The sequence below is a fragment of the Manis javanica genome, chromosome 1 (genome assembly GCF_040802235.1).
Source record: "Manis javanica isolate MJ-LG chromosome 1, MJ_LKY, whole genome shotgun sequence".
In the NCBI taxonomy this organism is placed as follows: Eukaryota; Metazoa; Chordata; class Mammalia; order Pholidota; family Manidae; genus Manis; species Manis javanica.
The window spans coordinates 220,801,161-220,825,830 of NC_133156.1; the positions used below are offsets into that span (position 1 = coordinate 220,801,161).

At 38.9% G+C, this 24,670-nt stretch overlaps 1 protein-coding gene across 6 annotated transcripts in view; it reads right to left on the reverse strand.

The window, feature by feature from the left end:
• Window positions 1–24,670, reverse strand: part of BABAM2 (BRISC and BRCA1 A complex member 2) — a 387,307-nt gene that overhangs the window by 158,944 nt on the left and 203,693 nt on the right. For all 6 annotated transcript variants that reach the window (XM_073214996.1, XM_037009417.2, XM_073214993.1 and 3 more), the window contains one exon: window positions 14,605–14,714. In XM_073214996.1, the coding sequence (XP_073071097.1) occupies window positions 14,605–14,714 (110 nt within the window). The remainder of the gene's footprint in view (window positions 1–14,604; window positions 14,715–24,670) is intronic.

Sequence of the window (24,670 nt, forward strand, 5' to 3'; positions counted from 1 at the left end):
ATACATAAAAGTGAAAACAATCCAAATGTCCACTCACTGATGAATGGGTAAATAAAATGTGGCATGTTCATACAATGGAGCATTATTCATCAATAAAAAGGGAGGAAGTTCCAGTACACAATAAAACGCAGATGAACTTTGAAAACAACATGCTAAATGAGAGAAATCAGTGACAAAAGACCAAATATTATATGATTCCATTTATATGAAATGTCCAGAATAGGCGAATCCCAAGTCAGAAAGTAGATGAGTGGTTGCTGGGGACTAAGAGGACATGGACAGTAATTGCAAGTGAGTATGGAATTTCTTTTCAAGGAATGAAAACGTTCTAAAGTTGTGGTGACGGTTGCACAGCTCTGTGAATATACTCAAGAACAGTGAATTGTAACACAACCAGGAAGAGACGGTGAAAGTCAGGAAGAGAAAGGTAGAATTGGAAGCCAGATTCCAGCAAGGGAAAAGTTGGACCAAATAAACTGAGAAAATATAATAGTCCAGATTAAAACTGCAAGGGCTGAGATAAAGCAAGAGCAGTATGTATTTAAAGATAAGAGCACCTGCACGAACACTCTTAGCTCTTCCTGCCTGCCCTGCATCTTCCTTCTTTGTTTCAGTTCTGTCCAAAACAGTCTTACAAACCTTATCACATTAGGATGAGCCAGGGACTCTCAGACGTTTACCACCTGGTACTTGCTAAAAGCACAGGTTCCTGACCCGCTCCCAGACCTTAGATTCCGAATGTGCGTGGCCTCAGGAATCCAATTTTAACCAGCTCCCAAACTCATGCTGATGCTTGTAGTCTGAGTCCGACACTGAAGCACAGCACTGCCCTCACCATCTAAGGTCCCCTCCAGTGAAGCACTAGGTAGCACGTAAGAGCAAAGGCTCTGGAAGGTGACGGATCTGGGCTGGAATCCTGTTGCTGCCACAGACTCACTTGAGCCTTTGACAGTTAACCCCTCTGTGCCTCAATATCCCCACACATAACTGAGAGCCAGTAATCACCACAGAGTCTCTGTCACGGCCAGTCCTCGGTGACTGCTCGATTGCTCTTGCCTGTGATTCTTGTCCTTGGCTGGTTTACCCACTGCAGTGGCCAGTGGACATCTCACTGGTATCTCAGTAGGAAACTTTAGAGAAGGGGTTAGTAATTCAGGGTCAGTGGTCCCCTAAATGGTCTGGGACTATATATAAGGAAGTCTGAATCCTCTGAAGAATAGGCAAAATTATCTGGTGTGGATGTACTATAGGTTTCCATAGTTATCATGAAATTCTCCAGTTTGGAGTGGGGCTGTGATCCAAAAAAACTCAAGAGCTGCCCCCATATAGAAATCTTCACTTCATTTCTGTCCCTCACCTTCAGATGTCTGCTCTTACATTTTCCCACCGGCTTACCCTATATGAATCAGGGGACTGGTAATCACTGGAAGTCCTGGTATATAGCACCTGGAGTAGAATTCCCAAAACTGAGGTGCCTGAACATTTCAAGAGGAGGAAGAAGATGATGGTGATGATGGTGATGACAGTAATAATAATAAATAGAGCACCTTACCACACCTCTGGTGTTCACCATGTGCCAGGCACTGTGCTAAAAACTTTATACATCTTCTCTCATTGAATCCTGGCAAAAACTCTATGAGGATTATAGGTGAAGAAACTGAGTTAGAGGTTAAGTCATTTACACTAGGTTTACATAACCAGAGAGTTGCAGGCCTCCATCCTAAAGCTGTTTGACTGCAAAGCAGTACTCTCATGGGGTGCCTGCTCACCTTTCACCAAAGACTTAAATTAATCTCGATGGGAAGGATGGGAGCAGGTTAAAGTGTAAAGTGGCTGTTGAGAGCAGAGGTGAAGATTCTCACCTCTCAGTGAACTACAATTTCCCTCCCCCAACGATTGAGAATTTGGGCAAAAGGCAGACTTTGTGACAAGTTAGTCTTTGGAACTAAAATGCTGGGGAACCCTTATAAGGACCCTTTAATAAGGCTATAAAAATCAGCCCAAAAATGTAAGCATGCAAAACTACTCTGATCAACAAAGTCTGCAAGGAAACTGAGAACTCACTAGGAAATATTTGTCTGTGTATTGAACAGTAGAAAGATCAAAGATACAAATGGAGAAACACGGTTTAAACATGGTACTAAGTAGAAAGCTGTGGCTTTCCTTCCTGAGATTAAGGGAGGGTGGGAGGTAAACAGCGAATTGCAGAGACTCTAAAAGCCAGCTGGCTGCACAGCACACATGGCATACGTTAATACTAGAGGCTTTGAGTTTAGGTGAAAGACAGAAATAGGGTAACAACTGGAAAGTACTAAAGGGTCCATGATTTTATTTCAATTTCTAATTGTTGTGCATGACCCACACATGACAACTTTTTTATGTATTAAAGTAAAACAGTTCAGTGGTGTGAATCAAAGATATTTCTAAAGCTTAGCATAGGTCCAAATAGGCTCTTGAAAGTTCCTGAAGGACGATGATAGTAGACTTGTGGTTTTCACCTGGGAAAGATTTTGCCCCCCCACCACTGTTTGCCCAGGGCACACTACAGACATTGTTGATTGTTAACATTAGGGGGCTGATGGGTGCTACTGACATCTAGGGTACAGAGTTCAATGATGCTGCTAAACATCTTTCGATGAACAAGAGTGCACCTCCACAGAAAACAGTCATCCAGCCAAAACTGTCAATAGTGGCAAGGTTGAGAAACCCTGGCAGATGAGAGGGATTATAGCATAGTACTTCAGACAATTACTAAATGTTCAGAAGCCCCACAAAAAATACCATTGATTATATGCAGAACACAGGTTCTGCTGAAAAGTATGCAAGTCATCAAATATCCAGGAGATTCCTTCCAATCTAATCTTTTCAGTTTTTTATGAATTAATTTTAATTTCATAATTAAAATGCCTAGAGTCACCCTGAAAAAAATAAAAACATTACCAATAGTTCCCTTTGATCTCTACCCTCAGTCCTGTTAGATTCAAATGGTGGTACCACGACTTGCTCGGTACGTGACTCAGGCAAGTTTCTAGCCCTCTCTCAATTTTAGTTTCATCATCTATAAAATGCAGATAATAGTAATAACTAACAACCATTATAAGGCTGTTGTGAGGAACAAGCTAATGGGTATAGTGTACTTAAAATATGTGACATGAGTGCTCATTAAATGTTAACTATTATTAGTGTCCAGTACATGCATACATACCCACATACATACAAACTCCTTTGTAGAAAATAATTACTCTGGTTTGGATGTTTAGCTTTTTTTTTAACATAAAAAGAATGTATGATTCTGTTCATATTTCTGATATTTACTTTTTCTTCAATTCAGAAATCTTTTCATGTGAGTACAAAGAAGTCTACCTAGTTATTTAATGCCTTGTTCTATTTTAAGTCATTTCCCTATTGATGACCATTTCCCTTCTTTCTACCATTTGGACTCTCAATATTAAATTCTCTGCTGACCAAGACCAAACAAGGCCAAGTTTATCTGTATTTTTAAGGAAGAGTATGCAAGAAATAAATGCACAGTCACAGGTGAACAACCCTAACAGAGTGGAAGTGATAAAGGCCAATCACCAACATAAATAATATCTATAATCAAATATTTTGAAGGGTTTCTTTACTATATGAACAGGAAAATGTAAAATTTTTAAATAATACATTCACAATCTGTTTTGTTCATGGAATCATATATGACATTATAGTTAACAAATCCTTAAAAGCTTTTAAAGTAATTTTCTTTGTAACACACAGATTGGTAATGTTACAGTTCAACAAAGGTGAAGTTAGGAAAAAAGTACCAGTCAGCAGGGGAAATGAAAACATGGAAGTGTTATCATCATTTGGTCATAAACTCCTTTTCTCAGAGAAATATGGCTATAAAAATCTGTTCCAGGATGAAAACTTGGCACAAAACAACCCAATCTTACATCAGATTTTTTAAAGATTGGCAGAGCACAGAGGGGAGGGATCTTTGGATATAAGGGGAAAAAAGTCAGTAAAATAAAATTTCCACTGATGTACAATTATTTCAAATTAATCATTTGGTTAAACTGAAATTTGCAAGGTAGCATATTTTAGTCTTTTTCAAGAGTGACCTCTATTTGTTGAAGCTTTCTATAAAAGCCGATGTTCACAGACAGGATGTTCATTCCCTGTTATGGTCCTATTTACAGTGTCAGGTTAGCTCACCATTTGTTTTGTGTTAAAGTAAAGGCTCCACCATTCATTAAAGTCATTACTGCTGCCAGTGAAAGACAGCGTGTCTGAATTTTAACAAGTACAGAAAACTCCAATATAATTATTAGCCCTGTATTATGGGAATCAAAATCAGACATACCAGGATCGAATTACATGTTCTTTAATAAAACTTCACACGGTAAAATCTGACAGCATTGGTGTCAGACCTTTCCTCTAACAACAGTGAAAGGGGTCCCACTTTATATATGAATTTTATATATTAAGAGTCTTAGTCATTACCTACTTAATCCAAACAGTAGTAATCAAGAACCATGCTATTACTTTTGGTACTAAATAATTATCCTTTGAAACCATATTGTGAACATAACAAACCATATAGATTTTTTAGGGAGAAAATGAGGTAACACAACTTTATTTTTAAAACCCAACTGACATATTCCCTCCCCTGTCCACATCTACACTCTTTTCTGACAACTAAGTAAAAGATTTTATGTTAACCTAATAGACCAAGGCACAGATCACCATGTAGAGAGAAACACACTGTGGGAGAGAACTCTGGGCTATCCAAGACTGGGGGACCCTGGGAAAAGAATGCTATGGCCCATGTGGGCTCCCAGGGGGTGAAGGCCCAAACACAGGAGAAAGCAGCCACGTGTCGGTTTCACAGCCCTGGAGCCTTGCTCCTTCTGGAGTTCCTCTGTCCCACCATGGGCTAAATTAAGACACCCAGGTGTCTGTGCTGGGCAAAGGAATGAGTGTGACAGGGCTCTTCATGGGTCTGTCATTCCACTATGAGACAAAACAATAAGGTTAAAAACTGCTTCCTAACATGCCAATTACATTAGCCATTTTGAGAGCAAGACGAAGTTCAAATGTGCTCTTATTGAAGCAAATATCAATACCTTTGAACAACAAAATTTTTAGAAAAATGTTCATTTATTAAACATCCCTATAACAATGTTCCCAATCTGTTGGCTTTGTGACACTCTTTGTGACACTCTGAGACCTTAAACTTAATATAACAGGTTGACTAATTTATTGGACACCAAGCATCTTGCAGAGCAAATAAATGTGTTGTGATATATCACTTATACAAAAATACACATATGTATATGCATATACACACCTACATGCAATGTACATGTATGATAGATATCCATAAACACACAGCACATTCAAGTGCACATATGTATCCATTTTTCAAATATATATACATATGCACTCATGTGATTAATAAAAATACAAGTTCATTTAAAAGGCATTTAACTCACCACTTAATAACATGAAATACCAAATATTACTTCTATCTGTACAGATCTGTGGAATGTTTTATCAGCATTAAAATTCACTCTCTGTGATACCTGGCTCTAGGAATTTTGACAAATGTGCAGTTATATATCCACCACCACAATCATAATCCAGAATAATCCCATCATTGTAAAGGGTTCCCCTGTGCTGCCTTTTTGTAGGCAAGTCCTCCTTCCACCCACATGGAAAAGGCTTTGACATTAAAAATTGGTTCTCACACTTAGAAGGGATCAAAATAACTGCCTCATGGCATTGATGGCCATTTTTCATATTTTTATGCCACCTTTTTTACACACACGTCTCTAATTCCATCCAGTGTTTGACAAAGAGAGATAAGAGAAGGTAACTCAAAGAAGAGGATAGGAGGAAATAAAAGTTTTGGAGTTCAGACCTTAAGAGAGTATGAAGAAAACAATGCTAGAACTTGATGGCTAGACATAGGTAGTATTAAAAAGAAAAGAAAACGATTTCTGGGACATACAGGGAAAAGCACTGAGTTGGATAAAGCTGATGGCTAAACATTTATAAGGAAAGTAATGGACTTTGTTGTTTTTTTTTTAAAGAATGATGTGATCTGATTTGTTTGAGGAAGCCTACTCTGCCTGTAGTTTGGCAGCTAGTTAGAAGCAAGGAAAGAGTGGATTTGGAAAACCAGTTAAGAGAGATTTCAGTGGTCCAGTGTAGAGATGAAAGTAGCTCAGATGAGTTTTCTCAAAGAGTGGATAATATGGATTTAGCTCTGCTTTCAAAAGAATAATCTGGCAAAGAGTAAGATACATAGAGGCTTGCAATAGGGGAAAGGGTGAGGAGGTGACTGTGAGATACCATGGAGGCAAAATCAAGTGGCAATAGTTCAGATATGGGAAACAATGGCAAGAGGAAGGTCAAAAATAGGATGCGTAGGTTTCACTGGCCGGGGTCTCTAGAAGGATAGTAAAAACATTAATGAAAATAAAGAACAGAGAAGTGTTGATTTTGGGGGTGGGGGTTTGGGTAGTGTTGGATGATAATTTACCCTTCAGATATTAAATTTGAAGCTTCAACGATTATTTAAGCATGAAATAGTATAGAAGACATTAAAATACAGAACTGAAATCTAGAACAAAGATCTTTAAATGAGGTTTATGATCTGGCTTCAGGGGCAGGTATATCACTCTCAAAACTGAATTTAAACTTTCTGTTTCTTAACATTTTTCTGGGGAAAAGTCCTTGGCTCCCAGCAGATTTTCAAAAGGGTCTGTGCCAGTCCTTTAAACATGATGTGTCAACTTTGGATACTTTCTAATCTTAGGTGCTCTGCAGTTTCAGATGATGTATCTAGGTGTCATTTCTTTTTATTTAGCTTGTTTGAGATTCCTTGTACTCCCTCTGAGGACTGGTGTCTTCCATCTAGGAATATTCTGGAACATTCTAGGCCATTTTCACTTTCACTTTCTAATTTCCCTGCTCCTACCTATAACCCAGCCTAATGTTTTCATTAACTACCACTCTTTATCTCTAACCTTTAACTGAGGAATGTTTTCCTACTTGTAATAAATATAAATGAACACTGTGCATAAAACAGGACAGAGCTTCTCTACTGAGATAGAGCGTTAACCTGAAAATCATGAACTTTTAATCTTCATTACAGTAAAGACTGCACAAAACCCTCGAAATGCTTACCAGAAAGATGCTAGGCCTGACTTTAAGTGAAGACAGTGTATCTTACAGTTTTAAGCTAATCATTATGTTGTAGTGAAGAGAATAACATTTGAGAGAAATACGGCACAGAACTGCCCAAAAACACACACTAGCTCTAAGATGGAGCTTAAAGGGTCAAACAAGTTTAAGAAACATGTACCAGTGAGATTTGAGTTATCCCAGACTTACATAGATCTTCTTTCTAAATGTGTATTTTCTGCCTAAAAAGAAAGCTAGATGAAAACATTGATACGTCACTAAGTTGGGCAGCTGGAGAGGTGGGAGTTCTACACCAGAATTTTTCCAAAAATATTATATTTTAGGGCTGATGGATTTTCTTCCCCAACTAAACTCCACTTTGGTTCATTTTTTTGTAATGCTTCAAAGTGCAGGCTGAGCTCTTGATCTTTTGGGAGGCACAGGCAACACAAAAGGCCAAACTCACTAATGAAAACTTGCTGAACTTACTTTTCAGAATTCCATTCTCAGTCACGAAGAACCCTCTTGGCCCTGCTCCCAGACTAGTGAAATGAACATCTCAAGTCCCTAGAGGCTAAGGTAGCTTGCTCCACTAAAACCAAATACACATCTTCTCCTGACAGCTGGTTGTCTTAGAATACTCAAGACTATATATTTATCAAAGGAAGAAGAAAAAAAAAACTCCAGGAGCACAATATTTATTACAGGATTATCTCGGTGACTCAAGTAAACATGAGTAAGGCTAAATCAAACCATGTTTACTATGATGTTCTATTACTTAAACCCTGACACAAAATCACTCCAAGAGCTTTGGGATCTCATTATTGAGACAACTGATGTGGGTTCAAAAAAAAAAGAGGCAAGAATTATCTTTTTTTTCAAATCCGTGTTTAGCTATATAATTTTTCCAACTATTCTAATAAGACTTTTGAACATCTAAAACAAAAATTTTCCATCCTGTTAAGATGCTGAATTCAGTACTAAATTTAAATAAAACCACAAAATAATGAATTTGCTCAATGCTTTAAAAAAAACGTATTTTATCTGATTTATCTGAATTTAATATCCATAATCTTCATGAAATCACACCTGTACTTCTAAGCAGTATTCTTCTAGTTTTCAGTTTCCTCAACCCTTTCCCTAGGCCCTTCAATCAGTTCTCAGTTTATCACAGCCTTCGTGGATTACAGGCTACCATGTAAATCTCCACCTGACCATGTCTGTGGCCAGGCACACTGAGGGGGTAAAGGCGGGAAAGGGAGGCAGCAGGAACAGACAACAGGTTACATAAGGTCAAAGGCATATTTACCACTCAGGATTCAGCTGAGAAACCACTCCTGGGAATTAAAGCACCACCTCCAGGAACATGACCAGGCATTCATGAGGGAAACAAACCTGCTGGCTAGCCACAAGGCACAGCAATGAGAAACACCTATGGAGACAAGACCACTTGCCTTTGCAGCACAGGAATCCTACAGGTTCAAAGCTTTCTGCTCTGCCAGGGAGTCTAATCAGGCAGGGCCCACGGGCAAGAAGAGGGCTGTGGCTCACCAACCCTCTACTGATGGAAACAGAGGCCCACCCTTAAGGAGATTACAGTCCAGGGAAACAATAGGACAGCACAGACACCAACACAGGAGGGGAAAGTGCGACCCTTCTTGGGAAGCAGGTGGTGGTGGTCGGAAAAAGCTCCATGAGGGGGTGGTGACTGAGAAGATCTAAAAGGACAGACAGAACTCTGACAGACCCTATGGGAGAGAGAAATAAATTCAATAAATTCAGTGTTCTAGTATAAGAAGCAGCCCAAACAAAGGTATGGAAGTGAATAAATATAAGGTGTGTTCACTGGTAATCATAGAAAAACCAGTTTGGCTGAACAGGACATATATGGAGCCCAAATTAGGGTTAGAAAGGTCAGCTGGGACTACACAGAAAATACTTTGGATGTCAGATTGTGAGATGTATACTTATTCAGTTGTTAACAGAGAAGCACTGATGGTGTTGAGCAGGAAGGGACGTTACATGACCAGAACTTTCTTCAGGAAGACAGTGACAATTCTGTGCTGGATAAACTGAAGTAGGAAGAAAAACTAAAAGGCCATCCAGAGACATGGCAACTGAAGGGCCAAACTAGAAACTGACAGCAGGAATGCCAAGAATGAGAGCTACTGTAGAGAGAGGATATCCAGTGCAAAAAAACAGGTTGGCTAATGCCTTGGGGATGTGGCACCTGGGCACCTACAAAAATGAGAGACCTGAGTAGGGGGTGAAAAGAAACATGGTGAGTTCAGTTCCAGACACTGTGAATTTGCAATGCCAACTAAACACACAGACATGCCTATCATGTGGCTAGAGAAGCAGATCTGTAAACAGCGGGGAAAAGCTGGGATAAGAAATGGAGATCTGAGGGGCATCCACAAAGAGGTAAGGCCACAAAAGAGATCTAGGGATGGGATCACAGAAAACATAATTTTGCACAAGTAAATGAGCTGAAAAAGGATAAAGACAGCAAAGGAGCCTAGGAAGGGTATAAGAACTCCAGGTTATAGAGGAAAAAAGAGGTACATAAGACACATCCTGGAAGTACTATCATGAGGACCAGATAGGATGATAAAGTGAAAAGCAGGTGGAACATTTTCAAGTATTAAACACATTTTTATTATTGTTACAGTAGCACATGTTTGAGCTCTAGAAAAGCCACATTACATTGAAGAGTCAGGCTTCCCCAAATCTTCCAAAATCCCCTCTCTACCAAGTCAAATGTAAATGTGATCTCCTGACTTGTATGCTAACAGTACTTAATAAATCTTTTCTTAGGTATTTATACAACTCAAGAAGCACCTACTGAGCATCAACCATGTGCCCAACAATACAGAAGATGCTTTCATGGAGATCCCCCTGGAAGCAGATGCAACGGAACCTGAAGACTGGTGCCCCTTTGCAGAAGACGAAATGAGGCTTTTGGTTAAAGTTTGCCAGCTAATAAGTGGAAGAACAGAATGCTTCTGATGCCAAGTCCTTTCATGCCTTTCCTACTAAAACACAAGTTGGAACTTGCCATTATTTATTCTTATTCCCCTTACTAGCTTATAAACAAATTAAGCACACAGGTCATATCTCATTTCTTTTGATATCTTCTGAAGCACCTAGCAGAGGGCCTTGTCAGCTTCTCATTGTGTTTTGTTGCCTTTGAACAAGAAATGCCTATCCATTTGCAGGCACACAGGCCTCATTAATGGTGAGCGTTTGTGGACTGGTAAACTTTGAGTACTTATTTCTAAGGCGGACTGTAACTTAACAAAAAGTTCTAAAAACAAATTCTGTTCTTGTGAAAGATGCCACCTGGTCTGCCTCAGGGGTTGAAATCCTCTTTTTATGCACCAAGTGGGAACAGCACAGGGAGGGATGAGCTGGTTTTCTTCAAACCACTCCCACAAACAGGCTCAAGCCAAGAAAAAGGCCCACACCTTTCCTGGAAGAGAAATGTGCCTGTCTGCTGCCCATTTAACCTCTGGTGTCACAGCTGGAACAGTGTGGGCAGGAGGGAAAGGTAGAGCACGTTTAGGCCAGCTCTGGTGATGTAAACTTTCCACTCCAGCTTTTCTGCCAAGAAAAAGGCAACTAGTTTGGAAACTGGTTCCGCTCTGACCCCGGCCCAGTGATCAGCAAAAGCCTATTTTGCATAACTGACCACTTGCTTTTTTTACATCCCTCACCATTTTTTTTCTTTTCTTTAATGAACAATACTCAGTATTCAATTCAACTGACTAGTTGGGTTCCTTGGAAAACAAATGTATAGAACCAGCAATATGTGCATTTCATAAACGTCCCTCGTGGGAGAAGAACATGAAGTTCTCAGAAGCATTTACTTTGCAAGCCATATACATGCCCAGTGGGAGACCATGCGTCTGAACACCATGAAGGCACGCAGTCACGCTCCAGTGCCGCCAGGAGCACAGACTACCATGCCAGGACCCTGGGTAAACGGCAGCCCTCTGAAGCGGGACGGCATTGAAGCAATTCATAAATTATAACACACTTGGGAGTTTTTCCACCCAGTGCCTCTGATGGGTGTTCCCTTTTGTGGGGATTTTCTAATCTTGGGACATTTGGCATCCATGCCCCTAGAATTCTTTAGGGTACAACAAATTAGTCTCTTTCCTACATGTGATGACAAGGCCCTAAAGCCTGTTGTTATTTCTGAGGCTAGTGGCATGGAATATCCTTGCTCACTGCCTGGACAAGCAGGGAGAGAGATATTGGCTGGACTGAAATGGGGTATCTCAAGATCAGTCTTTCCGGGCCCATGAGGAGCAGATGGTGTGAGTACAAACCTTTGCTTGCCAATTTTTACCTAAGGTGGATCCAGTTATTGGTCTCACTTGGGTCTGTCAGACACACTACGTAGAGCCTGGGACTTCCTACAAAGAGCCACAGAGGAAGCCATAAAGAGTACAAGCCTCAGCTTAGGGCAAGTGCCTGGCTTCGGCTTGGGGCAGGTCCATGTGGGATGCTTCTCCCATGACTCCTGAAAGAATGATCCAAGTCTGGGTCTATAATCAATGCCTAGATAGCTAAGAGTTGACAGGATAGTATGAAACACAGAGAACAAATGAGCATAATATCACATAATATCAAAGATAGTGCCAGCCCCTCTGCAGGGAGTACTTAAAATCTAACCATAACCATGGCCTTAACTGAAATGACATTACTGTGTTCTATATTATGAACTCTGCAAGAGTTAACCAAAGATATTAACAACTTTAATATGTAAGCCCATAAAAAGTTATTCTACAACTTGACCATTTTCCATTTTAACCTTTCTCTAAAGTCCCATTTTTAAGACCTCTACTTAAGAATGCAAGAATTCTTGGTCATTTTCTTTAGTGTACAAATATGGTCTACTAAGTGAGACCTCTCACTGCAACCTTTTTACATTTTCTTGTGATAATTACTTATTGACCTCGAATACTGTGAATTAGGCTATTGTTTACTATGCGCTGCATTTGTGCAAGGCCTAAAGGAATAAAAAGACGTGCTCCTTGTCCTTGAGTACCTTGCGGTTTAGTAAAAGATGAAAACAAGAAACGCATCGCTAACTAAATGTATGGTGAGCAGATTGTACGAGTAACACCAATTCTGCATTATATGAGCTCAAGGGAAAGCTAGGCTAATGTGAGAGAATGGCTGGTAGTGACAGCATTTGAATAAGGTCCTAGAAAATGCATATTTCAACAAACAGAAGGCATTTTCTATGGAGATAAGAGTGTTAGCAAAGGCACAGAGGCAACGGAATATAGGTTAATGAAGAAAATTTCTAGTAATAGAGTCTGCTTGAAGGACAGGCTACAGGAGGGGAAATAATAAGATACTGATCTCTAAAGGTAAGCTGTGGACGGTTCTTAATATTAAACGATGGGGAAGGGGAGAATGTAGAAAGCTAGATTTTAAAAATAGTAAGTAGTTTTAAAAATATATTCTTCATTAGTAATTTTTCACATCATATCTTAGATTTCTAGAGGGAGGAGTATTTTATTAGCAAGTTTATTTGCAAAGTAGGAGCAGTAACTTCAAAGAAAAATAACGTGGGTGCTGGAAAAATTATTTTTCCATGCTGGCAAATTCTTGGCTACAGCTCAACTAATATATTCTTATTATCTACATCTTGTGATTGTTTCATAAATATCTCTCTTTTCTCATGATCAAAATACTTTCTTAATTTAACACATTAAGTATGTACTGAGTGGTTTCTCTAGAACTAGCGTTTGCTCACTTATTTACCCAACCTCTCCTTTTCTGCCCCAACTTGTCCTGTTCACCACTCACTCACTTATTCTTCTTCTATGAACTATTACCAATAATAATGACATTAATAGCTACTATCTGCTACACTGTCAGACACTGCAATTAATAATTTATGCATAGCACTTAACATAATCCTCAAAATAACACTATGAAATAGGTATTATTATCCTTATTTTAAAGATGAAGAAACAAGTTCAAAGATGTTAAATATTTTGCGAACTCATAGGTGGCAGAACCCACGTTTAAAACAGGTATGTTTGACCTCAGAGCCCTTGCCTGTTACCACTTCACTGTCCTGCCTCCAGCATCCTTTGACCTCTTACTGGTATTGGTTAGTATTTTCAATTAAAAATTAAAACATTTACATGGGGAAGACATTGTAGCACAGAGAAGACAAGTCGTGACTCTGTGGCATCTTACTACGCTGATGGACAGTGATTGCAATGGGGTTGGGGGAGACTTAATAATATGGGTGAATGCAGTAACCACAAGTTTGCTCATGTGAAACCTTTGTAAGATTGTATATCATTGATATCTTAATAAAAAAATATTTGGTAGAACTTGGAAAAAAATTAAAACATTCATTGAGTGCCTTCTACTGTCAGAGGTACACCAGTAAGTGAAAGAATGGCTGTAGATTATTGATGCTCATAATATCCATATGTGAGTATAAACAGCTATGTCTTGTATCAGTGTGGAAGACGGTATGTTTGTGATTCATGCATTAGAGGAACTAAGGTCGGAAGGGGTGAAAATGGCTGAGTACCAGTGCTGAATGATCACATCTCACAGACAGAAATCAGCCAACCTTGACTAAATGACTTCCAGAGAATTTTAATAATATATTTCAATCAGTGTCTGTAAAAACTCTCTGCTGGATGAAAAATCTATCCTGTCAGAGGTTCCCAACCAAATCTGCTTACAATCTATTTTCAATAAACCTCAGCTTCTTTTGAAGTAGAATAAGCTACTAAAGCATTTTAGCCAACAATAGGCACATTGTGAGGCTACTCCTTGTAAAATTCATTACTGATGAATATAGTTATTTGGATAAAACACAAATGTGGTCTCAAACTACTTATATCATGTAGCCTTAATGTTGTATAAAATTATATAGAGCTGTTTAGACATAGAAAAATAATTCAAACACATCATCTTTTTAGCTATCTGCCTTAATGTTACCTTTACTAACTTCTGAACAAGTTTTTGCTTAGTATTTTCAGGAGATAAGTTACATTTTGACAAGTAACTGTACTGGTTACAACGGTATAAGAAACTGGGTAGGATGTTGCTCAGCAGTCCTCTTTAGGCTATAACCATATGTATCCAGGGAACATTTGGACGCAGGCACAGTTTCAGATTCAGTCTGCCTACTCATCTCTCTACAAAGGTAGAGTGTATTCATATCACAAACTGCACGACTAGGACTCATCCACAGTTTGCAGTGGCAAATACTGACTGCATTTACTCCACAATCTAAACTCCTGGCACAATTCATTTTTCAGAAAACAAAAGTCAATCAAGAGAAATCATTATAAGAGTTCAAGAATGGCAAAAGAATTAGCAAGACACATTTGGTTAACAAGGAGAAGCACCAGGCTACATAAAACTAATGACACTGATACTTACTGTTCAATTCGGGGTGACAAGTAGAGTTTGGGGTACACCTGGGTGGCTTCAGTATCCTCAAAACTGACGGAAAGGAGAGCCACATCTTCTCCAGGGTCTTCATTTACGTCCTTAAATAGAATTAAAAAGCATAATGTCATCAGTACCTACTCTCCTAACATCTTTTTGGTGATGAGCCACCATTTTTGTGGCTAGGTGGTATAAATTTCCTGGATTTGAATTTAGCAGCTCCACACATCCTTTGTTATATGCCTTCACTCCCCTAGAGTGAAGGTTTCCAAACTTTCTGACCAAAACCCACCTCAGTAAGGAAAAGACCCCATCCATCTCACTTGTTCCCACATTCCAAGTGGGGAAAAGTGAATCTGGTGATAAAAAAAAATTAGACAGAAACTGTTAACAAATTACAGTAAACAGGCTGCTTGCATGTTTGTATGTGTGTATGTGTGTGTGTGTCTACAAGTATAAGCATATATATATATTATATATAAATGGCTTATAATTTACTTTTTATAGGAAGAATATAAGTTATAAATATGATTTATAACACAAGACAGCAACAGAATCTTTAAATGCCTGGTGATTTTATTATATCTACCTTGATAGTATGCTGTAAGTTATTTAAATAGCAAAAATGCCAAAGAAACATGTCACTGTGAAGTGTGCCACTACACAAGCAAATGACAGGGGGACTTACATACATATCTACTTTAGCAAAATGATCATGGATGAGTCATACATGACCCATAAGACATACGTATCTTAGTCTAGTTATAAGAATACTGTAAGACAAAAACATTGTTGAAACATAGATCAAGAAACATTGAGAAGTTAACGAAACACAATAAACTAAACTGATAATGATAAAACTTACTGTAATTTAAAATTAAAAAGCAAAAGTAGTAGTAATCAAATGCCACAACCAATTCAAGCCAACACTGATGATAGATAAACTGATGAAGTGTCCTGAATCAAAATTGTGAGATTCATACCTTTATAATTATTGCTAACCATTGAGTGCTTGCTATTCTTCTGAATAAAATACTGAATTAGAATAAATTCTAGTAGTATGTTGATTTTAACTTGTGGATACCAATTTTCGTCACCTTAATAATTTGTCTTTGGTAGGGGCTCCTAGTCAAATATAATTTTTCTAAAAACTTTAATAGAATCTTCTACCCATCAGGACTGGTAAGAAGTGACTTAGATTTCTAGATTCGTTCACAGGTCCTTAGGAGGGCTCAGCAGCCATCCTAGAAGGGTCCTAACCCAGAAATTAAGAATTGCTGCCTGCGAGCAGTGAGAACCTCAGGTACAGTGTCCTTCCTTCTGTCTGAAATGAGCCTCACCCCTGCTTTTCCTGCACCCTGAGAAACTGAGCACCACACTCATCCTAATTAGCTCTAACACTGTCCATCTCCTTACTCTCCCTTCTACTGTACCTATAGGATGCCCATGTGGCACAAAGAATAAGGACCAGAAGTCTCGCCCATCTTAAAAAATAAACATTTAAAAAAGAAAGAAAATCATCATGCTGGTCTCTACACAGTCCTTTGGGTTTTTCTCACCTCCCCTCTCCTTCACAGACTGCTGGCAGGACCTGTTACACTGTCTCTGTTCTCTTCCCTCCCACCTGTCCCCTACCCCACCAGAAGAGCCCTCTAACCCAAGTTCAAGATTGCTCCCACCAAAGGCATCAACACTCAACACAGCAAATGCTTCTGTCCTTAGTGGCCCTGGGTCTCTAAAGAGTATTTGACGTGGGTTATCTCCCTCCTCTGGAAAATCTCTCTTTTCCTGCTTCTCAAAAACTATGCCCTCCCGGTCTTCTCCCATCTTTTTGGCCACTTTTCCCTCTCTCGCTTTCTATTCTTTGTTTTTTAACTCCTTGATTATTTTTTAGTTTTACATTACAAAACTTAGCTTGTTGTAACAAGTCAAACCATACAGAAGTTTATAAAGGAAAAGCTCTTCCACCCTCACTTTTCAGGATGCAGCCAATATTGGTTGAGTATGTAGCCTCAAAAAGCTTTTTCTATGCTCATAAAAACATACACACAACAGACACACACCTGCATACAAACAGCTCTTTAACCTTCTGTTTTGTTTTCCCTAATGGAATCATAATATACATATCACTCCACCAACTGCTTTCTAAATAGTCACATAATGTTCCACAGCATGGATTTATTTTTTATTAGGCCATTTTCCTAACAACAGAGATTGAGGCTGTTTGTTACCTAAGGCCACTTGATAGTGCTATATAGATACCCTGGGATATAGGTCCTTCACTAGTGGGACTTATATATTTAACAGATAACTAAAAATGAGCTTATTGGGTCAAAGGTTATGAACGTTTTACATTTTAAAAGTTTAATAGATTACTTTTCTAAAAATGTTGCAACGATTCACATTTGGACCCATGATTTTGCATAAGTAGGAGAGAGAGCTTGCTTCTGCTTATCCTGGATAACTGGATAACACTGACTGTTGTCACTTTAAAATTTTAAGTTGGCAATCTGATAGCTGGAAAAAATGGCATCTCAATTTAGATTCAATGAATGAAGATGAGCAACTTTTTTCTTACTAGTCTCTTAACATTTCTTCTATAAATTTTCTGATCAAATCCTTTGCCCATTTTGCTTTTAGGTCCTTAGATTTTTTTGTTATTGTTGTTTATCAGATCTATGAACTGTTGTCTATCACATGTGTTATAAATATTTTCTCTCCATCTAGCTTTTGACATTTTACTTTAGGGACTCTTCTGACATCTCAGAAAATTTAGATTTCTATAGAGTTAAAAATCTGGTCAGTAACTCTGCAGTTATTTAACTATTTCCCCAGTTTTTCATCTAACATTGTTATAATTTTATTTTTACATGTGGGTTTGTAATGCCTTGGGAATATATTTTTAAGTGGTGTGACATAGGAAGTATGTAAGAGAAGGACCTTAGTACAGTGCCTCGAACATAGAAACCACTCGACATTTGCTGAATTAGTGTTAATTCCTAACCTTTATTCTCCACACCTAGTGATTTTCAGGAACATGCTTTATAAAGTTGCTGTCTCCAGGGACAATCTGGAGACTAAGAACTGACTCCTTCCTTGTTCCTGCCCCACCACCCTGTCACACACAAGGTCCCTCAAAGGAGAGCCAAGATTGGGAATCGGAGTTTAACTATCACCTGTTGCTCTTTTAAAGATGATAAAGCATTCAGCTTTTAATATTCCTTTCTATAAAAGGAGGATGAAAAAAATTTTAAATACGTAGTCTCAACAAATAGAAACAATGTAATCATATGAAGGAGTCCTCTTTAGAGTCAGATTGGTCACCTGAGAAAAGACAATAAAAAAAAAGAGCATCGCCTTCAAGATACCTTCCCCCAGTGACTGAAGCTCCTTATTAAAGGTCAAGGCTCTGACTACAACTCTGAGAACCCAGTAAAAAACACTGCAAAAAAGTAGGGGCCACTGAAAACCTTTTTAATTAACAGCTTCCTTCCATATGCCTATGGATAATTTATAATTATTTTCCTTTCCTACTTTTTAACTTCTCATTTCACTACTAATTTAAGCAAAGAACAAAAATGTTCAGAGACAGTCCTCCCAACAAATGGAATGACCTTGGTTTACATAATCAACATTGATAATCTGGCATCCTGAAAAGAGTACACGAAACATTCATCTGAATATGAAAACCACTGTTTCCAGGACTTTCTTTTATGAACTACTTCAGCACGAATTATTCCCCTTAGTGGGGCACATGAGTTTTCCCTGAATTGGTATTTGATTCCTAATGGATACCTAAGTTTGACTTTGAGTGCTTAAATAAGCCCTGAGAGTTCCAAAAATACAAATCCACATAGCGCTGGTTCCAGTTTCTGTAACTCTTACAGGCTCGTACATGTGTTCCTTCCCATCTGGGAAATTATAAAAGAAGCTCTTGTACCCTGGTTCTTAGAAGCTAACATTACAGATGATTATTATAACCACTAATGGCAGCATTTGGAAAACAGGGGGTGGGTACAGTGTAGTAGGGGACATTTAAAAATGTACAAGTGTACATTTTCAGGGCTTCCTATTTGTACAGTTTGAAATGCAGCAGGCTAAAATGGGGAAAGATGCCAAATCTACTGAAGCTAAAAGAGTATTGCCTCCTACCTTTATAAAAGCGTGTCAGGCACTGACATACATATGGTAAAGCAGTAATGGCCACGGTATTTTTCTGAGATTTCACAATGGATTTAGCACAGCACTTGGCTATAGCAGAAAGGGGTCTCCATGGCTTATAGTGAATATTCACTAGAGGGTGAGCTCCTTGTAGGCTGGGGCTTTACTTGTTCATTTTTACATCCTCAGTGTAGGGGACACAACACATACATAGCAAATTGGTTAAACAATAACTGAATTAAGGCAGAAATAACTTTAAGAATCAGTAAATGATAGAGCTAAATAGAAATTGCTTTCAGTTAGAAGGGTTCTCAATATTTCTCTCTCTAGTTCCTTAAATCTATGACTACATATGATTTTATTAAAGAAAACTCAAATCTGAACCACATATAAGCAAAGGATACACCTACTAATAAGAGTTGACATTCTGTTTAAGTCATAATGATTTATTTACATAACTATTTTCAGTTGAGGCTCTTGGCAAGTATCAAAAGCGTGTAGAAAAAAACAATCGTCCTTGAAAATGAAAGTAAATACAAGAATAATTTATCATTATGCGGTACCCGTTTGATATGCTAATTTTCCAAGTGAAGATAGCAGCAATTAAACAAGCCTCTATAGGTTGAGTTGTCAGTACAGGTACAAACTATCAACTAATTGCTGACAGACATGAGCTGAACAATAAATATTACAAACCACAGGTCATATAGGAAGACTGTAAAAAAGCCATTGTACTTCTCAATTCAAAAAGGCTTACAACAAAGTTTTAACCATTACTAGCAAAACCAGTTTGTGGATTTAAGGACTATAAAGAAGATACTACACAGTATTTAAAAAATCAAGTAAGAACCATTCTGAGTTACATTTATGTGGTATTACACTACACTGAGGATTAATCATGACTCCTAGGAAGACTAAAAACTAGGTCTGGGTAAGCACCTCATTATACAAAAGCCATGAGTTTTTGAAGAGCTGTAAGCAAATTAAGGATTTCCAAACCAGAATCTTATTTCAAAATATACTAAGTGAGGTTTGTACTTTAGAAGTCCCAATATTTTAATAATATAGACTCATCATCAAATCACATATGTTTAGAATTTTCAAAGTGAAGTTTTTCAGTCAGAGGGTCAGATTCTAATGGTGCTACCTTTCATTCATGCATTTAACAAAGGAAATGAAATATATGGTATGTTACAAATGTTAAGGAGAAAATTAAGGCAGGGAAAGGGGACAAGGAGTAAGGAGGGAATGGAAGTTTAAAGGGGGTGATCAAAGAAGGTTTATGGAGACTCAGCAGTAGCTTCTCATTACTAAAAACAGGAGATTTAGGATAAGAAGTCCTCTTGACTGACTGTGATATATAATCAACCCCAATAAATGTGATTCTGGATTCTGCTGGCATTAAGACATAACAACGAATATGCTAGGAACAGAATATTAAATCTAAGCAAAAGACATACTGAAGAACAAGGGAAACGACGTATATAAGGTCAAGACCTTGATCTCATTGCTAAGGGGTCTCTGTCTAATAAAGATGCTGATCATTTTGGAAATCAGGTCATTTCCTCTTCATCAAAATACTGGGAAATGTACACATACCAGGGAAAGCAGGATAGTCAGAATGCAAAACAGATCCAAGAGTAAGGAAGCTGAGCCAAAGGGATGAGGAAGAGGGACAAATGGGTGCCATGTCCAGTCTCTGCCTGTTGGTGTGGCTCCCAACCCTGAGCCTTTCCATGCAGCAGGGGGTCGCAGCCCTGGGCTAGGGGTCCTGAAGGCCTAGTTACAGTCTATCTCCACCACACACTGACTTCTTAGCTAAAAAGTCCTTTGCTATTTTGATCTCTCTTATGATGACAGCATTTAAAAGAGTTACTTCTGATTTGTTTTCCCAGTAGAAACGAGAGTAACAAGATTCTCCTTGCATAGTCTGGACAAATTGAGCCATTCCCTATACATTTTATTAGATCTTGATTAGCGCTTGTACACTTGCCTTTATCAAAAAGCTCATTCTCTCCTTGCATTAATTGGTGTGGCTTTAATTTCTTTAATTCTGTAAATTCACTTCCTCTATTATGATTCCTTTCAATTGCAGTGTCATCGCTGTCAGCTCCTGGTATTTTTCACCACGTTGCTCCCCGAATTCCCCATGGTGCTTAAGCAGTCTATATTTTATATTCCAAGTAGATTGTAAATTTCCTGAGGACAGGGTAGAGCTCTAGTTCTTATTATGTCAAAAATAACAGCTGACATTTACTCAGTGTTTCTTCAATAGTCACTTTAATGCTTTATAGCTGTTACCTCATACAATCACCATAACAACCTTGTAAGGCAGGTACTATTATTACACATTTGCAGATGAAGAGACTGAGAGAGATTAAATGAAGATGAGGTTTGAACCCATGTATGGTGACTGAGAACCTGAACTCAACCACGATGCTATCCCCCTACCACATTACTGGGCACAAAGAAGAGACTCAGTATCAATGCTCAGAGAAAGGTATAAAACATCTGGAAACCCACATGCAGAAAAGATATAAGAGATTTACTCTATATTTACTACTTCTCCATTTAGTGCTGAAATCCTGTATGCTCCTAAAGACCATGAGCATCTTAAGGAACCATTTTTTATTTCTTTTTTATCCAAACAGATTATCCTACCTGCACCAGGCACATAATGGGCATTCAAAACAAATTAAGAGGTATATGCTTTATGTATTTTAGTGTTTACTTTTATAAACAATGGAGCAAGAAATTAAAATTCTTTAGAGTATAAAAACTAAAAGCTATGAAGGTCACTATACCAAACAGAATGTATTCCTCTGACATCTTTACACAGACTCAGTTAAGGACAGAGGATGACTTCTCTAAAGACATTGATGAGGACTATGGAGAAAAGCCATAGAATCAACCTTCTTCAGTATGGATGGCTAGGCACATCCTATGATTAACTAACTACACTCAGTGAAAATAAGAAGAGCTGGTTGTGAGGTCAGGCAGGGGATCTACAATGTTCTTGAAATAACCAGGTCTTCAAAGGGAGTCCAGGACATGAGGATAGGGCTATTGTCACCTACCCATGTTTTCCAAAAGTGACATCTTGAGTTCATTACTGTTGGAGGTCATCATACAGCCTGGGTTAGGGATTTTTAATTTATATCTTGCCTATTATGTTTATAAACAAAGATCATTTCATTGCTCTCATTTATGCAGGAATCTGTGGGACTGTACTGACTCTTCATATGTTGGATATAGCTTGTTTACAAAGCTAAACTGAAATACATGTTACACAAATAAACTTTGGGGAAAAACCCTGGCTCTTTTAAAATAATAATGATCAAGATTGCATTGGTCAAATACTGTCCCAGCAGTTACTACACCTAATAGACATAGCCTTGAGAATCACCAACTTTCTTTGAATAGTTACAACATTAGTTATCATGGTGAGTATTTTGTAATGCATATAAATGTTGAATCACTATGTTGTACACTGGCAACTATATAACATTATGTCAACTGTACTTCAATAAAAAATAAGATAAAACAAAATGTGTGTGAAATGGAACCTTTGCAATACAGCCAGGGTCCTTGCTTCCACCACCTTCTCTACTCATGTATGTTTTCAGAGAAAGAATCTGGAGTGTGGGGTTTCCTCTGTTGCCCTAAAAATTATGTTCTTAATCCAGGAAGAATCTGAGTTTATTCACATAAACACTTATTTTTGCAACTGTTTTACAAATCACACTGAACCACACCTTCAGACATTTCTGAGTTGTGATTTTATGCAACCCTCCTTATACAAACCTTGTGCCAGACTCTTCCTCAAGAGCCCAATAAAATAGGTTAAAACAATAGTGAGTTTTATGTAAGCACATATGGAACAAATAAGAACATCATTTACCAAATCCATAATATGTCCCCATAACTTAAAGAGAAGGTAGCTACAGCTCTTACATAAATAGTTCACATAGCTCTTTGTAAGGGAGAGAAAAACACAGATTTAAAGTGGTGTTTGATACAACGGACATCTGTGGTATTACTTGCTTGACACCCCCTGTTCTCCTGGGAAGCTCTCTTCTAGTCCCCATCTCTAGGCCCGGATCCTCATAGCTCCGTACTGTGCTGCACGTTCCTACCCCCAGGAAGAGCTGAGAGGCAGGTCATTTTTTCAAGATTTTCCTGCAGAGGAAGCCAACCTGCAGAGGCAAAAGAAACTGGGAGAGGCCAGGCTGTCGTTTGAGAGAGCGAAGCCAACACACTGAGAGAAGCAGAGAGGGGAGAGAGGAGAGTCCTGGTAGCAGTCACAGCCTCAGTTCCCAGGGTTCTTGGTCCAGCGGTGTCCTGCTCCTACTGTGGTTTGGCTTTTCAACCTTCTCCTGGCTTTGGAAGGCTAACAAATCATCCTATCTGCTTAAGGTGGTTTGAAGTGGTTTTCTTTCACTTATAACTAACATACTCTTGTAAATCATTAAACTGACTAATACAGATGATAACCATAGCAAATCAAACTCTATGGAATTCAGTGCTAAAAAAAGACTTTCATCCCTCAGTATATTTGAATACTTGCTACTTACTACAGAATGCCAGACCCTAATCAGAACCCAGACAGGGCTTTTAGGACAAAGATGAACTGTGTGGCTCCACACACGCCAGGAGAAAGTTTTGCCGGAGCAGTCTATCGTGCAGCACCAGTCTCTGGCTGCAGCCAGGCTATTTCCCTGGACTTACTGCCTCTCATCCTGTGGACTTGAAGCAACACAGTAATCCATCCGGGGCTCTGGATGGAACACCTGGCACTTCCTGCTCTAAACGCCCCCCCAAACCTCACCCAATGAATGGAAAGGTATTAGAGGTACCAATGCTAAAGGCGGAAAATCCATAGCAGCATGCCAGTTGGAAACACATGTTTTTGCAAGTTTGTCTTGCAACTTAAGAACTGCACAAAAACAGTGCTCTTTTAGCTACAGAAATAAAACCTTTTTGCAGAGAGGCTACGTATTTTTGTTTTTTTCCATATGACACACTGAGTGAGTTGTTATGGGAAGCAACAGGTTTGCCCGGCTTTGGCAAATGTATGTGGAAATGCCAAGCACAGAACTAGGAATGAAGAAGGAGGTTGCTAAATATTAGTTTCCCTTCTCTTACTCCTTCCAGACTCTTGGTCTGACATCATTTCCATTACCATGCATTCTTTCTACTATTAAAGCTACATCTTATCCTTCCCTCTCTAGATTGCTTTGAGTTGTGGGGTTTAGAGAGTCTTCCCAGGTTGGTTCTGTGTGTGAGGACAGAGGTGAAGGGCACCCCAGATGCACACAGCATCTTTGCATCCACCCACCAAGTCACTTGGGTCAAACTGTCTAGTGCCCATGGCAACTAGGCAACTGGTTACTTCCAAGTTATTTCAGCCACCTGGCACCACACCCTCATTAAGCAGAGAAAATCACAAACTGCAGGTGTGGAAACAGAATGAAGCTTACTGGAGACTCTCACCTTGAAGTAATCAGAGATCTTTTGATTTGCATGTTGATGTTATCTGCAGAACGGAAAGGACAGCCAGGAGCTCTGATAAAAATGAGAGGCTTGGAGCTATTTCCCTCTGGAACTGGCTGGAGGAACGGTTCCCATGTAGAAAATGAGCTGAGCAGCAGAGTAAAAACTGCACCTTTCTGCCAGCCTCGAAAGCCCTCCCCTGTCTACAGTGGCCTCCTTTTCCCAGGACACCCGAGCTGCAGCAGGCGCCCACACTCCATCTGTCACTCCATCATGTCTCTACTTTGCGGCTCAAACCTGAGTGCCTTCTTCCAGCCCTGTATCCCCCAACCAAAAATCTCCCAGTTCTACCTATTCATTTAAGTCCCATTCAGATGCCACATCTTCTCAGAAGACTTCCATG